General features: G+C 42.7%; 1 protein-coding gene across 6 annotated transcripts in view; it reads right to left on the reverse strand.

Annotated features, from left to right (window-relative positions):
* The window catches only part of Ubox5 (U-box domain containing 5), a 43,908-nt gene that overhangs the window by 12,954 nt on the left and 17,607 nt on the right, over positions 1–13,347 (reverse strand). For 3 of the 6 annotated variants that reach the window (XM_059261437.1, XM_059261436.1, XM_059261431.1), the window contains exons 3-5: positions 10,267–10,365; positions 3,071–3,238; positions 950–1,044 (exon numbers count right to left, since the gene is read on the reverse strand). In XM_059261437.1, the coding sequence (XP_059117420.1) occupies positions 950–1,003 (54 nt within the window). In that variant the 5' untranslated portion in view covers positions 1,004–1,044; positions 3,071–3,238; positions 10,267–10,365. The other 3 variants (XM_059261433.1, XM_059261432.1, XM_059261434.1) reach the window with 3 other exon arrangements.

Below are 13,347 nucleotides of genomic sequence, written 5' to 3' on the forward strand. Positions count from 1 at the left end.
TTAAAAATATGAGCAACAAGCCAGGTACCATGCTGTATAACTACAATCCCAGTACTTGGGAGGTAAAGCAGAATGATCAGGAATTCAAGATCAGCCTCAACTACATAGCAAGTCAGAGGCCAGCCAGGACTCCATGAGACACTTATCTCAAACAAGCAAAGCGAAACAACAACAGCACACAGTACTGGTGTGGTGCTTCACACCAGCAAATCCCCACTTTTGGGAGGTTGATTCCTGGTGTGAACGAACAGTTTAAGGTCATCCTTGACTATATAGTGACTGCAGGCCAGCCTGGGCTGCATGAGACTCTTAAGACAAACAAACAAACAAACAAACAAACAAACCAAGGTCTGGAGAAATGTCTCAGTGGTTAAGAGTCCTTGCTGTTCTTTCAGAAAGGACCAAGGTCCAGTTCCCAGTACCTGTCTGGCCTTAACCTCACAGATTCTTATCCCTCTTTGCCTCCCCCTGCTAAGATTAAAGCTATTCGCCACAACATTTGGCAAAAGTAAATGAATTAAAGTAAAACAAACAACAAGGCAACAGAAAGCATGAGGGGGGGGAGGGAGGGGAAGGAGGAGGAAGGGAGGAGAGAGGGAGGGAAGGAAGGAGAGAAAGAGGGAAGGAGGGAAGGAGGGAGAGAGGGAGGGGGGAGGAGGAGGGAGGGAAGGAAAGGGAGCAATGGAGCGACAGAGTCTACTCTGCTATGACTGTACAGGATATTGATCCAGCGAGAGGAGCATGCACAAACAAGTCAGAGAGCACCTCACAGCAGTCAGTGCTGAGATCCCTTCCAGTGACTGCCTAATTCTTGTCTAAATGCTGTCTGCTGGAATCCAAGGGGGAAAGTGCAGTGAGCCTAAACCAAGGCCACATACACAAAGCAGGAAATAGGGAGAAGTATGAAGACTATATTGTATATTTATGTATATATATTTGGTTGGTTTACCTTATTGCAGTGAATTCTTGGTCTGAACTGTGGGAGGCAAAGATTTATTACCATCTTTGTGGCTGAAAGAATAGCTTCCAGGCATCAGAAACAGCCTTTAAAAAAAAATGAAACTTAATATTAGCCAGACACATTAAAATTCAGCTTTAAAGCCAGAAATAATGGCACAAGCCTTTGATCCCAACACTTGGGAGGCAGAGGCAGGTGTATCTCTGTGAGTTCAAGGCCAGCCAGAGAGCTACACAGAGAAACCCTGTCTTAAAAAAGCAAAAATAAGTAAATATCAGTTTTGAACTTTAAGGAGCTGAATCTAAGAGAGAGCAAATAGGGCAGAAGCAGAACTTCTAGTACATTCTCCCAGTCCACACCATTTCTCTTGTATCCTACTGATGCTGGGGAAGATGCTCACTGAAAAGTTAAGAAGGCAATTTTCTTTCCTTTTTTAAAAAAATATTTTATTTACTGTGTATGTGTGTGTCTGAGTGTATGTCTGCACTATGGGTGTGCAGGAACCCAAAAAGGTCAGAAGAAGCTTCAGGTCCCCTAGGACTGGGGTTACGGAAGGTTGTGAACCACTATGTGGGTGCTGGGACTGAACCCAGGTCCTCTGCACCAGTGTGCTTAGCTGCTGAGCCATGTCCCCAGGCTTGGGAAGGCAATTTTCTGATGTAAGTTCTCCAGGTTGGCAAAGCACATCGTTCTGCAGAGGCTCCCATAGGAAGGAGATAGTATACAAGCAGCAGAGGACAAGAAGGGCAGGTGTGTGTGTGTGTGTGTGTGTGTGTGTGTGTGTGTGTGTGAATGAAAACAATCATAGTGGTGCTGGGCACTCTTAACCCTTCTAAGTGGAATTGCTTCTTTAGTACACACACCTGGAAGAGTCCAAACTCTTTTTGAGAAGGCTGTGGTATTTTTCTTGGCTTACAGATTCTTTCAGCAGTTGAGGGGGCCATCATGGCACCCTCATGGCATGGAATCCTCATGAGCATGGCATTTATGTCCATTTATTTAAGTATACCAGATTCCCTTTTTCTTAACTGTAAAAACTGTTACTGTGTATTTGTGCATACGATGTGTGTGAGGACACATGTGCCACTGTGGAGGTAGGTCAGAGGACAGTCCATTTCCTCCTTTCACCTCTACAGGGTTCTAGGTATTGAACTCAGGGAGTTGGGCTCCAGACTACAGGCACCTTTACCGTCTGACTCATCTACTGATCCTTCAGATTCCTTCATTGAAGAAACTTCTGTAAAATTACATTTATTTATTTATTGTGCATGTCTATGTGTGGCTCATAAATGCCATAGTGTGTGGGGGAAGTCAGAGGACAGTTTGGCAGAAGCTGGTCCTCTCACTCTACTGTGGGGGTCCTAAGGGCAGAATTCCTTTATGGGCTGGGCCACCTCACTTATCCCCAGAGTACTCAATGAATTAAAATTAGGGTAGTTTCTCAGAGAAAGCCAGAAGTTAAGAGCACTGGTTGTTTTTTGAGAGGACCTAGGTTCAATTCCCAGCACCCACACGATGGCCTACAACCAACTCCAACTCCAGTCCAAAGGATCTGGTGCCTTCTTCTGGCCTCTTTGGGTACCAGACATGCACATGGTACAAATACCATGTGGGTAACACAACCACACATATAAAATAAAATTTAAAAATTAATGTATAACATAGAAATGTAGAAGTCGTTTTTTGTTTTGTTTTGTGGTTTTGAGACAAGGTCTCTAGTGGCCCAGGCCATGAACTTCTGATCCCCCCACCTCTGCTTCCTATGAGTATGTGCCCCCACACTCAGTTTATATGGTAATGAAGATTAAATCAGGGATTTCCTACATGCTAGGCAAGTACTCTACCAAATGAGTTACATTCCCCAGCCCTGAACAATGGAAATCTTGAATTCCCTTTCCAACATATATTGGATCAAGTCTCGAGGGGAACTTTAATGGGCCCTGCCCATTGTTACTGCCTCTTTAGACCTGTGTAAGAGCCTTCTCACCAAAAGTCTTAGCCAGCTCCTAAAGCTGCTCCAACTTGGTCAATGGCAGCCAGCTCCACGAGAACATTACTGAAGCATGAGCCCAGGACAGCAGAACATGGACTGCCTTTCTCCACAGCACTTACTGAGTTGGAAGGAACACACAGAAGCTGTTCTGTCCATCCACATTAAATTCTCTTCATTGTTAGCTTCAGTGGCACCCCTTGCTTCCTGTCTGGTATCTTTGGGGGCCGTGGCAGATCATATTCATACTACTACCTGCCAGATTTCTCAGGAGTTTGGATGATCCACACCTGGAGCAAAAACAAATGATAACACGTTCGTTAATACAATTTTAGGGCTGTGGGTAGAAGTCAGTGGTAGTGCACTTGCCTAGCTAGCATGCATGAGGTTCTGGGCTCAATCCCAACTGCCACAAGTAACTTTAAAACTACACAGAAAAACCTTGTCTTGAAAAACCAAAAAAAACAAAAAACAAAAAACAAAAAAACAAAAACAAAACAAAACAAAAAAAAAACCCCAAACCTCTAGGTTCAATCCCTAGCACTAGAAAATTTAAAATAGAGAAAAATAATTTAGTTGCTATATATGATGGTTTGAATGAGAATGCCCCCACAGTCACTTATGTTTGAATGGTTGGTCCCCAGTACTGGAACTGTTTAGGAAGGATTGATGGAGGTGGGTGTCACTGGAGGAGGTTCCAAAAGCTCACACCAGGCTCAGTCTGCCTGTTTCTGTCTCTGCCTGCAACTGTGAGCTCTCAGCTACTTCTCCAGGACCATGCCTCCCTGCCTGCCTGCCTTCATGCTCTTTGCCATGATCAAGAACTAATCACCTGAAACTGTAAGCAAGCTTCCAAATTAAGCGGGGTTTTTTTTGTTTTTTTTTGTTTTTTTTATAAGTTGCCTTGGTCATGGTGTCTCCCCCTGCAATAGAACAGTAACGAAGACACTGTATTAGTCTGCATTTTGTTGCTGGAGAAAGGGGTTAGTTGGCTTACACTTCCATATCACAGTCCATCACTGTGGGAAGTCAGGGCAGGAACTAAGCAGAGACCATGGAGTAAGTTGCTTACTAACTTTCTCTTCACAGCTTACTCCACTTACTTTTTTTATACTCCCCAAGACCACCTGCCCAGGGCTGGCATTGCCCACTGTGGGCTGTACTCTCCCACATCAACCATTAATAAAGAAAATGACCCACACACTTGCCTACAGGCTTACCTGATGGAGGCTTTTTTAGCTTTTGAGTCAGGGTCTATGTAGCTCTGGCTGTCCTGGAACTCACCGTGTAGACCAGGATGGCCTCAAACTCACAGAGATCCGCCTGCCTCTGCCTCCTGAGTGCTGGGATTAAAGGTGTGTGCCACCACAGCTGACTAGAGGTTGTTTTGTTTTTGTTTTGCCTGCATGTCTAACTGTATCACATGCATTCCTGGTGTCTATGGAAGCCAGAAGGGCATGTAGGATCCCCTGTGACTGGAATTACAGATGGTTACAAGCTGCCATATGGTGAGTCCTCTGAAGGAGCAGGTGGTTTTCTTAACCACTGAGCCATCTCTCCAGCCCCCAATTTTTTTTTTCCAACTGAGGTTCTCCTCTCTTCCCAGATGACTCTAGCTCGTGTAAAGTTTGTCAAAAGCTAACTAGTACAGTAGGGCACAAGGTGGTACAATACATTAGCTAACAACCACAACATACCGGAGCTAGATCTTTTCTCAGCTGACTCTGGGTAGTGGTCTGGCCTATCCCTAAGAACATCCCAGCTATTAACATCACCATGCTCCTTACACTTCAGCACACATGCATACACCTACCTGTTCCACAACACTATGCAGAAACCAGTTTGTAAGGTGGGATATAGTTTTCTTAAGCTGTTAAAACAATTATTCTCCACCTGGTATGCTCTTTTTGAAACCCATGAGAAATATTTCCTTTGTTCTTGATATTAAAATAATTGTTTCTCCCTAGCAATTCAATGCCATTAATGAGTGACCAGGATCCTTTACTTCAGCTGCTATAAAGCAGGAATAAATCAGGTTTGCTGGCACAGGCCTTTAATCTCAGAACTAGAGGCAGAGACAGGCAGATCTCTGATTTCCAGGACAGCCAGGGTTATGTGGAGAGACCATGTCTCAAACACCAAATACAAATTAAAAAGAAAAAAAAAAGGAAAAAAGAAAACGCAGTAATAAAATCTGTAGTCTCGTGCTTAAATTTATGTTTCTCTAAAATATTTATTTATGACAGAGTATAAAACTGCTTTGAAATAATTATCAAACTGGATGGATAAAGTGTAATTCAATAGTAAATCATCTCCTTTGGTAGATATTCAACTAGTTAGCAGCTTCTACTCTTGTAGCTGCTCTCAAGATCATTACGCATCAAAGAGAGACCTGACTATTGATCTTCCCAAGTACTGGGGTTATATACGTGTGCTGCCACACCAGAGCTGACACAAACATTTTAAGTGGATTTCTGTCTTTGCCCCTTTAGTCTTACTTCAGTTTACATTTTTTAACAAATTCTACATGGGTTTTTTTATTTGTTTGGTTTTGGTTTTTGGTTTTTGAAGACAGGGTTTCTCTGTGTAGCTTTGCGCCTTTCCTGGAACTCACTTGGTAGACAAGGCTGGCCTCGAACAAAGATCCGCCTGCCTCTGCCTCCCAAGTGCTGGGATTAAAGGCGTGCGCCACCACCGCCTGGCTCTACATGTTTTTAAAGATTTCAATTATAATAACTTGGATCTTAATCTATTAATTTTTGTTATTAAAGTAGGTTGGCAAGTAGCCTAGGCTGGCCTTGAACTTACTATGTAGCCAAGGCTAATCTTGAATTCCTGACCCTCCGGTCTCCATTCCCCTAGTACTGGGGTTTCAGGCATTACCATCATGCCAATTTCCATTAATTTGTTGGGGCTAGTTGTTCTATATATAGGAAAATACACACTTCAGGGCCATTCTATGTGATCAGTTTATTCATTTTTTATTTTTGGATATTTTTGGTGGTGTTGGGAGTTGAGCTTCATGAACACTAGGCATTCATTCTACCACTGACTGACATCTTTAGGTCTTGAACTCACTCATTTTAATAGATGTCGGGTAGGTTTACTTGGGGTTTTATAATATCAGTAACAGTGATGGTATACTTTCCGAAGTGACCATTCTTTTTTTGTTTGTTTGTTTTTTGGTTCCAAGTGCTGTGTTTAGAGAATTCTTATTTTGTCTCTGCATTACTAGAACTTTCAGAATTCTGTAACAGAATGTAATCCTTATTCATTCTTGTAAGAAAATGCTTCTTTGGAAGAAAATGAAAGCCTGTGATATGGCTCAGTGTGGGCAAAAGCACTTTCCACCAAACCTGACCACCTGAGTTCTATCTTCAGGACCCACAGGGTAGGAGAGAACGAACACACACACACACACACACACACACACACACACACACACACACACACACACCTCACCCAGTAAATGTAACAGAATTTTTTTTGTTATTTGTTTTTGTGAGACAGGGTTTGCTGGCTGTCCTAGAAACCAGCTATATAGACCAGGCTGGTCTCAAACTCAAGAGATCAGCCTGCTTCTGCCTTTCAAGTGCTGGGATTAGAAGGGTGTACCAGCATTAAATTTTTGTTTACAAGAAAAATTTCTCTTTAAATACAATGCTTATTGTTCAACTGATATTTTTATTAACACACCAATTTTTTGTTGTTGTTTTTTGAGACAGGGTTTCCTTGGTGCAGTTTTGGTGCCTGTCCTGGATCTCGCTCTGCAGACCAGGCTGGCCTCGAACTCACAGAGATCCGCCTGGCTCTGCCTCCCAAGTGCTGGAATTGAAGGCGTGTGCCACCACCGCCCAGCTATTAACATATTAATTATTTTTAAAGATTTATTTATTTATTATGTATACAATGTTCTGCCTGCATATATGTCTACAGGCCAGAAGAGGGCACACCAGATCTTATTACAGATGGTTGTGAGCCACCATGTGGGTGCTGGGAATTGAACTCAGGACCTCTGGAAGAACAGTCAGTGCTCTTAACCTCTGAGCCATCTCTCCAGCCCCCATATTAATTTTTATACTTTCTTGAAAATTCTGAATTATATATATGCACACATACGTGTATATGTAATATATATAATAAATTATATATATTATCTTATCTAACAGACCAGGATATACCAACCTATCTTTTTAATTCCCAGGACAGGCTCTGTGTGTCTTGAGACCATGTCTTATTCTGTAGCCCACGCTAACCCTAACCCTAAGATCCTTCTGCCGTAGCCTCCTGAAGGTTGGGATTTTATACTCTACTATTAAACACAGCCAAACAGTTCTTTAAATGGACAACTAAATCCTACTGTATATTCATACACTTATAAATCCTTTGCAAGGCACTGAAAGGCAGAGATAAAAAGGAAGTAGCCAGGGGGCAACATAACTGGGTATTATGTGTAGTGGTTAGATACATGACCCTCCTAAGTCTGGGTTCCACCACTGCTGGCTCTACCAAGGTCTTTCGCTGGTATAGTCTTATTAGCTACCTAGTCTCAACACCCTGATCTTTCAAGGTCAAGAACTTACCTTAATGCTTTATTGAGGAGAGGGGGGAGCTCAACATACAAAAAAGACAAAGAGCCTACCTAGAAAAACAGCTTTTCCAGTCCTGCCAAGGAAATTGCCTTGCAACCCAAATTTACTATAAATTCTGTCCAGTAAAATACTTACAAAGTATAGCCTCCTTTTCCAAATGTGATATCAAATACAAACTGGGGACCTCAGATCACAGCTAAAATAGTTGGCTGCCCAAAGAAGCAACTTGAAGCCAGATAACAATGGAAGAATGAGACTTGAGTTCAGTCCCTGTGATCCATATCATCAAAGGAGAGAACTAACTTCCATGAGTCATCCTTGACCTCCACACATGAGCCATGGCATGTTTGCAACCCCCCAAAAATGTTAAAAAAAGGAAGAGTAACTGGAAAAAATACAAAACACCAAAATACAAGAAAATGGGTATTATATTATAACTCTTGCTTCACATTTGTGCAAATATAGTTAATATGCACATATGACCTAACAAAATGTATTTCTTACTGTGGCTCTGGATTTAAAAATAAACAAACAAAACATTAGTCAAGTAGGGCAAGCTCCATAATTCCAGCACTTAGAAGGTGGAAGTAGAAGGATCAGTAAGTAGCTCAAGGTTAGATTTGGCAACACAGTGAGAGTGAGATTAGCCTGGTGTATATGAGACTCCACCTTAAAAAGCAAATACACAAAAATAAAGTTACTGGGCAGTGAACATCTTAGGCCAACCAGGGCTATGTAACTGAGACCTTGTCTCACATACATGCGCATATGCAGAAAAAAGAGAATAAGAAAGTGAGTGACTACGATCAAAACTTTGTGTAAAATTCTTAAAGAATTAATAAAAAAAAGTCTAAAAGAAAAAGAAGAGCAAGGTATAATGGTGGTATATGCATTTAATCCTAGTACTTGGGAGGCAGAGACAGGTGGATCCCTGTGAGTTCAAGGACAGCCTGGTCTTCAAATAAGTTCCAGGACAGCCAGGACTAAATAGTAAGACCCTGTCTCAAAAACAAACAACTGACCGACACCAACAACCTAAAACAAAACAGAAGTGTGGGGCTGGAGAGATGGCTCAGTGGTTAAGAACATTGATTCTTTCTTCCAGAGGGTCCTGGTTTGATTCCCAGCACCCATACAGTGGCTCACAACCATCTGTAACTCCAGTTCCAGGGGACCCAATGCCTCTTCTAACCTTTGCAGGCACCAGACAAGCATGTGGTCCATATTCATACATGTAAGCTAAACACTAAAACACATAAAAATAAATATTCACAGAGACAGGCAAGAGTGCTGACTCAGCAGTTTAGAGAATTGGTTGCTCTAGGACCTGGGTTCAACTCCCAGTACACACGTGGCGGTTCACAACCATCCCTAACTCCAGGTGCTGGGGACCCAACACCCTCTTCTGACCTCTACAGGTACCAGGCACACACGTGATGCACATACATACATTCAGGCAAAACACACACATAAAATAAATCAATCTAAAAAAAAAATAAAGAACCAAGAACATCACTTACTGAGTCATAATCAGTGTGTTGTACTGATTTGAAACAGGGTCTCTCTCAGTAGCCCAGGCTGCCCTCAAATTCATGGACTATTCTCCTTCCTCAGCCTCCTTAGTGCTAGAATTACAAATATAAGCCACCACACCAAGCATTTCTTTTTAATTAAGTAGTTTAAAAATGAAACACCAGAATGTACCACATACAAAGGTGAGCACTGTTTTGTGAAACTTGTTTCGGTTATGGCCGTGTGTGTGTGTGTGTGTGTGTGTGTGTGTGTGTGTGTGTGTGTAAATATACATACACTCACTTGGGCTAAGGACGCAGCTCAATTGGTAGAGAGCTTGCCTCACATGCATGAAGCGCTGGGATTGATTCCCAGCACTGCATAAACTAAGCATGGTGGTACATGCCTATAATCCTAGCATTGGAGAGCTAGAGACAGGAGGATTAAGAGTCAAAGGTCCTATCTGTCTACACAGGAGGCCCGGGATACATAAGACCCTATCTCAAAACCACACACACAAGGCTGGTGAATGTTTAAAGGCACTTGTTATGCAGGTCTGATGATGACCCGAGTTTGATTGATAGAACTGAAAGTGGGAGGCCAGAGCTGACTCTCAAAGTTGTTCTCTGACCTCTACATGTGTACTGTAGCATACGTATGTCCAAACTCACACATACACATCACACACACAGTATAATAATGAATTAAATTGTAAAAAATTTAAAAGCCACTATACTATGGTGGTTTGAAAGAAAACAGCCCCCAAACAGAATAGCACTAATGGGAGGTGTGGCCTTGTTGGAGAAAGTGTGTCATTGTGGGGGTGGGCTTTGAGGTCTCCTATGCTCACGCTACACCTAGTCAGACGGACCACTTCCTGTTGCCTGTGAGTTGAGATGTAAGAGCTCTCAGCTCCTTTTCTGGCACCAGGTCTGCCTGCATGCTGCCTTGCTCCCCACCATGACAATAGTGGACTGATCCTCTGAACTGTAAGTGAGCCACCTCAAAGAAATGTCTTCCTTTAAAAGAGCTTCCATGGTCACGGTGTCTCTCACAGCAATAGAAACCCTAAGACATATACCTACTTACTCCTTCATTTGAGGTTTGTATGTGAAAGGCATTTCTTTCTAAGGGTGGTAATAAATCGAACAGTGGGCTGAGGAGACGGCTTAGTTGGTAAAGTGAGTTCAGATCTCTAATACGCGCTCGCACACCTGTAATCCACCCTTATGCTGAAGAGGCTGATACAGGTCTCGGGGCTCACTGGCCAGCCAGTCTAACCAATTGATGAGCTTCAGGTTCAGTGAGAGACCCTGTCTCAAAAAACAAAACAGAGATTGGAGAAGACACACGTGATGTCACCCTCTGGCCTCCACACACACCTACATGTGCACACATCTACATGTGCATACATAGACACTGACACACAAAGATTGGGAATATAACTCAGTTGTAAAGTGTATGCCTATCACTTATAGGGTTCTGTGTTCGATCACACACACATACATACACACACACCCCAAAATAACCCTTCAAATTCTCAAGTTGGTGATGCATTACTCCATTTGCAGTATCCCTGTCTAACATATACAAGGCTCAAGATTGGATCCCTTTCCCACATAAGCCTGCAATGGTGGCGCGCACCTGTAATCCCAGCACTCAAGAGGAATATTAGTACTTCAAAGTTATCCCTGGCAACATAAGGAGTTCAAAACTAGCCTAGACTAGATGACAACCTGTCTCAAAAAACAAACAAAAAGAAGCTTGAAAGCAGCCGGGGGGTGGTGGTGGTGGTGGCGGCGGCGGCGGCAGCGGCGGCGCACACCTTTAATCCCAGCACTTGGGAGGCAGAGGCAGGTGCAGGTGGATCTCTGTGAGTTCGAGGCCAGCCTGAGCTACCAAGTGAGTTCCAGGAAAGGCGCAAAGCTACACAGAAAAACCCTGTCTTGAAAACCACGCGCCCCCCCCCCCCCCGTGCCAAAAAGCTTGAAAGCTACTGCCATAGGTAAGTAATTGAAGGCTTGTAACAAGGGAGATAAAGGACATTAATGAGGTTGGCCATTAATCTCCTAGATGACAAAAACAATTTTGAACCACTTAGCAGCAATTCAAAGGGCCCCTCTTTCTTCTGGCTGAAAGGTTCTCACAATCTTTCTATTCTACAGGAAGGGCATGAAGACAGCAAAGACGAGCACTAAGGTACAAACTACTCAGAGATAAAACCTTTAGTTTCAGGTTTTCCTTTGATATATTTTCCCTCTTGATTTTTTGAGGGAGGGATATTACTCAAAAGAGAAACAAGGAATGTGGATTATGTCTCATGTATTACTTGAGTACACTGAAAAAAAAATCAAAGCTTTTTTTTTAAAATTTATTTATTTATTATGCATGCAGTGTTCCAGCATGTATGCCTACACACCAGAAGAGGGCACCAGATCTCATCCTAGATGGTTGTGAGCCACTATGTGGTTGCCTGGAATTGAACTCAGGACCTCTGGAACAGTAGCCGGTGCTCTTAACCCCTGAGCCATCTCTCCAGCCCCCTCAAAGCTTCTAAGAAATTGGTTGGGTTTGCTTATTTTGCTTTTTCTGAGACAGACTCTTACTCTGTAGCTCAGGCTGGCCTGGAACTCAGTATGTATCCCAGGCTGGTCTGGAATATGAGGCAATCCTCCTGCTTTAGCCTGACAACTGCTGGTATCACAGGTGTGAGCAACTATGGCCAGCAAAATTGCTTATCAATTTAAAAATATTTATATGGGGGGAGGTATCACACAACATGCCAAAGCATGTGTGGAGGTCTAAGGTGAAGGACAACTTGAGAAGCCGACACAGGACAATTTATAGAGTTCAAGACCAGACTGGGCTACACAGTGAGTCTGTCCCAAAAAACAAACAAAATTAGGTATTGATTGGTGATATAGGCTCAGTGTTGAACACTTGCCTCAAATCTATAGGCCTTAGGTTAGACCCACAGCAACACAGAAACAAATCCCTCCCCATCTAGGAATGCACAGTTTGGAGAGTACTGTGGGCATGTAGAAATTAACTAGACTGGACAGTTAAGTTGCAGATATTTTCTTTTTTGTGTTTAAAACTGAGGTAAGTAATTAAACACTGGACTGGATTCCTATGGTCTTGGACATGTAAGAACTGAGCATCTACAGTCACACTCTGGGTAGGGACAAATCTGTTTCTTCTGCCTTCCTGTGCTCAGGCTTAGAAAGGGAAGAGTCAAGAGGAATTATCTATCTACTAGGTACTGATCTACCCAGGGTTGAGGGATTATCTACTAGGTACTGGTCTACCCAGGACTGAGGGATTTCCTAGAACATGGAACTTTCAATGCTGAAGTGGGGAAAGTCCTGGGTAAATGAGATGAGTCACTATCTCTAAAAGGTAGCTCTCTGTGTGCCCCAGAGCTTGAAGCAACCAAGCTGACTTTTTGTTATTGTTGAGATTCAAAACCTGGAGGAGGGGAAGTATAGAGAGCACTTTGGAAGAGATTAGGGTGACCATGACACTCTGAGCACTTGAACACCCATTTGGGGCCTACACAAAAGTAGTGACTTACACAATGGAACTTTTGAATTTCACAAGAATGTAATGGAAAGTAATTCTGGAAGATACATATATTTTAAAGAGTAGGTCCACACAGGTTAGCGGGAAGTGGGGTTATCTGTCAAATACTGGAAAAGCAATTAACCTTAAAGTAGGTGGAATACTGTGATGCAGTGAGCAATTTCAGAAATTGGACACTTTAGCTTTCAAAGACATATAGTACTTCTTATAATTTCTAAACTGAGTTACCTGTCCATCCAAGAAAAGGCGTGACTTGCAACAATTTTCAGAGCAAGTTAAAATGAAAGAAGTCTCCTAGCCTTTCCCACACAATGCCCACCAGCACAGAAAGACTAAACACAAGTGTGAGCCTAAAAGATCCCTGCAACTTGATGCTGTATGCAGACAAGTCAAAGGCTTAGTGTTTGAGGCACTGTATGAGGCACATGTGAACAGTTTTATTTTTGTGGTGCTGGGGACCAAACCCAGGACCTCACACATTCATGGCAAATACAGTCACTGACTCACATCCTCAGCCCTGTTTTTGCCTTTCGGAAAAAACATGAGTAGTTTTACCTCTCAGAAGACTGTCAAGATTAACAATTTACTCAATGCTTTAATAACATTGTCTTAAAACCCTGTGGGATCTGAGTAAGGTGAGGAGGCTAATTTGACTTTGACCTTGTTCCTTTTCTTCAGGGCCTTATTTCATGTGTTTTTAAATTTCTCCTAAA

This window comes from Peromyscus eremicus, chromosome 4 (assembly GCF_949786415.1).
Source record: "Peromyscus eremicus chromosome 4, PerEre_H2_v1, whole genome shotgun sequence".
Lineage (NCBI taxonomy): Eukaryota > Metazoa > Chordata > Mammalia > Rodentia > Cricetidae > Peromyscus > Peromyscus eremicus.